The 4,371-nt window shown below is 47.1% G+C and overlaps 1 protein-coding gene across 1 annotated transcript in view; it reads right to left on the bottom strand.

The window, feature by feature from the left end:
* Positions 1–181: 181 nt before the first annotated feature.
* CPLX4 (complexin 4) overlaps positions 182–4,371 on the bottom strand; it is a 16,205-nt gene continuing 12,015 nt past the window's right edge. Inside the window, exon 3 of the mRNA XM_010716902.3 lies at positions 182–414. Coding sequence (XP_010715204.1) covers positions 187–414 — 228 coding nt within the window. The 3' untranslated portion in view covers positions 182–186. The remainder of the gene's footprint in view (positions 415–4,371) is intronic.

Here is a 4,371-nt window from a genome sequence, read left to right as displayed (position 1 = left end):
TAATAGAATCATTTCTGCCTTTACACTAAGCAACTACAGCACCTAAATATAACTCCCTGGAGGTTTTGATCTCTGTCTCTCTCTCATCTTGACATGTATTTTGCCATGGAGCTATGTGTACCCCTCTGCCCTCCCTCACCCTCACCCCTGTGAGGTGGGGTTGGAATGACAGCCCTGGGGTCTCCCCTACATCACAGAACATTTCTGCTCAGCAGCCTGTTTGATTTCGGTGAAGGTGGCCTGTGCCTTTTCCTTGATCGTGTCCATGTCCATATTCTGAATGTTCTGCAACTGTCCCAGGATAGAGTCCTTGTCCTCTTCCTCTATCTGATCCTCTGCCACCATTTTCTGGAGGTCTTCTGGCAAACCCACGTCATCTCCAGCCATCTGTATTTGGTTCTCATCCAGTTCGCTCTGACAAAGAACAGAAAACAAAAGCAGTGCTCTATGGGATTTCGGGACCTAACAACGAGTCTCCTTTGGTTTGTTTGTTTTTCACAGAACCAATCACCAAGGTGGGAAAAGACCTCCAAGATCACCCAGTCCAACCATCCACCTACCACCTATATTTCCCACTAAACCATGTCCCTCACCACAACGTCTGAATGTTCCTTGAGCACCTCCAGGGATGCTGATCCCACCACCTCCCTGGGCAGCCTGTTCCAGTGCCTGACCAGTCTTTCAGAGAAGAAATTTCTCCTAATGTCCAACCTGAGCCTCCTCTGGTTCCTGTACCTTTTGTGTTTGAGAGTGGGTCAAGAAGTTGAGTTCAGTGTGCAGATATTTGCACTGAAATATGTTGTAATCACAAATAGGTTCTGCTCCAGAACAGAATCATCCACCACTGCTGTGTGATGTCAGCCTATTGCCCACAGTTACAAAACTGATAGCAAATCAAGTAAATTAAAAAAAGTTGGGTGCTTTGTACATATCTATGCAAAGAGATCTGCAAAAACAATCACAGTGATGGGGTCTACCACAAACCCACAAGCACAACCACAGCACTTCGTTCTATATTCCAGTGTCATTCAAGTCACGCTAGTTTTGACATCTGTTTTCTGTTCCTGTTTTGGAGTTTCTCCTTGGAAGGTTGCTCTTATTCTTGCATTTCATATACTTTCTACTGGGAAGAAATAAGTAGAAGGTAATGATCCAACTGCACGTTGAAACAGAGAGCATTTCAGGCGGTGAGCTGCAGTCTGAGCAGCTAGACATGCAGAAGAGAACAGACCAAAAAATGGACTGCAAAGAAAATAAATTAAAAAACAAAAAAGGGTACAAATAGGGTTTCTGACAGTGAGGTCTGAGCATTTCTCCAGGCTCGCTTCCTGCCTATCGCTGCTGCTGTGTCAGTTTTGGACAATGGTGATTCTGTTCGCATTTCGTGGTGGATTCCCGACGCATCCAGAGCTCCGAAGAACAGGATATTTTGACACAGTTCACACATCAAAGATAAGCATTAATGCCTCATTACGTCTCCAAAATGCAGCATGACAGCAGCAAAGGGCTGATATGAATAAGCGGCAATGCTGTCAGCAGGAGGTGTTCTTGAGAGTGAGGGGTCTGCATGAATGAATGAATGTATGAGTGAATGGAAGGATGTATATGAGCAATGGCTGTGTAGTTTCAGGGCTTTGCAAGAACAAGGCAGGTTGGTGTGCTTGACTGCACAGACATTATTTTAATGTTACGTTTATTTGTGCTGTGTTCTGCTTGCAGCAACTGTGCTGCTCTTAAATCTCATTTCTCCCCATATCTCTTGTGAAAAACACAGAGGGGCTTTTCGTGATGGATACTACTGTGTGGCTAAAATGGATGAGGGTGCTGCCAACAGATCTGTGGGAGATAGAAACCACATCCCAGTCAGTGGAAGTGTTCTTTACTGGTATAGCAGGAGCAATGTTTTACACTTTCCATCCACAAGCACTGGCTATAAGACGAGTTACCCTTCTGAAATGCTCAGCACAGGGAGATAAAAAGATATGGAGTTAGTTATTGCAGTCCCTCTAAGCAGCCCAACACTAATTTTCTTTCTTTTAGGGAGACTTATTGAAGATATCATCACTGCATGCTATCAGATATTATGTGTAAAAATGGCCATACAACACACAGAGTCCACTTTGGCAGTGCCAAGTACTGCTTGGCATGGATCTGCAGCAAAGCCCTGCCCTGCTGAAGCCCGAGATGTGACGCACAACACTGTTTGGGGTTTCAGAGGGATCTCTGACCCCAGTTGAATGTGCTCAGATTTGGATGAAGGTAGCACAGTTCTGCCAGAATCACTGAAATTACACCTGCTTCTGCATTCAACCTGGCCCTCAGCAACCCTAACACGAGCTTCAGCCGTGGAGGGTTGCACTCCAGCAAATGAAGAAGCCCACAACATGTGCATGGCCTCTTCTTTTTCTTCTGAAGTTTGCCAGATCTGGCTCTGTCACTTGAGTACTTAAAATGAAACACTGCATTAAGCGACTGATTAGGCATCTGAATTCTGTGTTTGTTTTCGTGTGTCTGGCTTTTAAAGGCTGGTGGAAATAAGGTTTGTTTTCTCACGAGGAGAGGTGAGAATTTCCCACAGGATGTTCTGAAAGTCAGTCTAACACCACGAGTGTGCACACAGAGCGAGCATGCAGCTCCGAGCACTCTGCATGCAGTGCTGGTGATGCACCGCTGCGCTGTCCTTTGGGACAGCAGTGCAGGTCAGAGTGCAGCTGGGGCTGCAGCTCCCTGCTGTGCCAGCACACATGTGGGACAGGACTGCCCCTCTCCCAAAGCCAGGTACAGCCTGTGCACAGGATACACCCATCTCTGCAAGGCTTCAGTCACCTTGTTAGGATCTCTGCCAGCACAGGGGAACATCTATTGCTAGTCCATTAAACATGCCTGGCACTGGCCTCTTGCCCCAGGGCCAGCTGGCCTGCAATGAGCCACAGCCATGCTATTGAGCACTCTCGCCCTACAAAACAGGGTGCTCCCATCCAGCTGCCCATTGGGAATGCCTGTCCTCGCTCCCAAACCAGCCCTGTGAGCTGCTTGGGAGGCTGCCCAGGCCAGAACTGGGACAGACACCACTCTGACCATTCAGCAGCACAGACGATGGAGCCCAGCCTGGGAATGTTCTTTGGTCCAGACTGTGCTGCTGATGCAGTCAGACTCGGCCAGGTCCGTTCTGTTACAGGAATGATCCAGCAGAGCTCTTGATACAAGCATGGCACACAGGCATAAGTAGAAAAGAGTCTAACTATATGCTTACATCAAGTCTGTAAATAGAAGCAATGAAAGCTTGCAGACTGATGTAACCACAATGCATCCAGAGCTGTTCCAATTCGGCTGTTAAGGAACAATTCAGATAATCAAGAAAAATCTTCAAATTCATCTTTTTTTGTTTGTTTGTTTTTGTTTGTTTGTTTTCAGGTACTTATCTGAAGCCTGCATGTATTGAAGAATTCCAGAGATAAGTTCCTCTTCCTGCCTGGCTGATACGCATCTCCTGTGGCACAGCTAGAGAGCAATATTCATTAAAGTGGGGCTTCACAATATCCCCATCTCAGTGCAATAGAGCAAAAGCTGCTTGAGATGACGTGACTGCATGTTCTGCTCACGGCGAGATGCTTTCCTTTCAGATGTTTTTATCAGCACTTGCTATTGAAACAGCACCTGATGGCATCTGAATACTCTCTCCCTGTAAATACCAGTGAATGACAAACTGTTCAGCAGCAGAGAACTGGGGGGGGCACTGCCCACATCAGCACTTTGGGCAGGGATCCACCTGCCTGCAGCATATGGCACAGCTTCTTCCCAAGGTATGCAAAGTTCAGTTGTCAGCACAGACCCCCGTCCCTGGGGCAGAAGGCGTGCCCTGCTGTACCTCACTGTGACAGAATGATGGTGTTTGAGCAGACACGGTGGGTTTATGTGCAGATTGATGGCTTGAAAGGGGCAGTGGGGCCACAAGGAAGAGTTGCTGTGCTGCAGATGCAGTCCTTGGGCAGGTTGGATGGGTGCAAGATCAGATGTTCCTCTCATGCATCACAGGCACTATCACCTCAAGCTCCTCTGCTAAGACCTTGCAGAATTCAACTGATTCCTGGATTCCAGCTCAGAAAGAAGGCAAGAACTGAATAAAAGTCTTTTTGTGGGTTGTTTGTGTGTGTGTGTTTTGTTTGCTTCTTTGTTAATTTAGCACAAATCATCACTTGCATGAGCACAAGCTTAGCATACACATCTTCTGGCAATGCTCCTCCTCCTGCACATGGAGCTCCTCAGCCGCCCGCAGCGGGACGTTGTGAATCTCAAGCACCAATCAGAAAGATCACAGAATCATAGAATCACAGAATGGCCAGGGTTGGAAGAGACCTCAAGGATCATGAA

Source organism: Meleagris gallopavo, chromosome 11 (genome assembly GCF_000146605.3).
Source record: "Meleagris gallopavo isolate NT-WF06-2002-E0010 breed Aviagen turkey brand Nicholas breeding stock chromosome 11, Turkey_5.1, whole genome shotgun sequence".
Lineage (NCBI taxonomy): Eukaryota > Metazoa > Chordata > Aves > Galliformes > Phasianidae > Meleagris > Meleagris gallopavo.
Note: the sequence above shows the minus strand (reverse complement) of the source record. Positions and strands in the feature narration are given on the sequence as shown.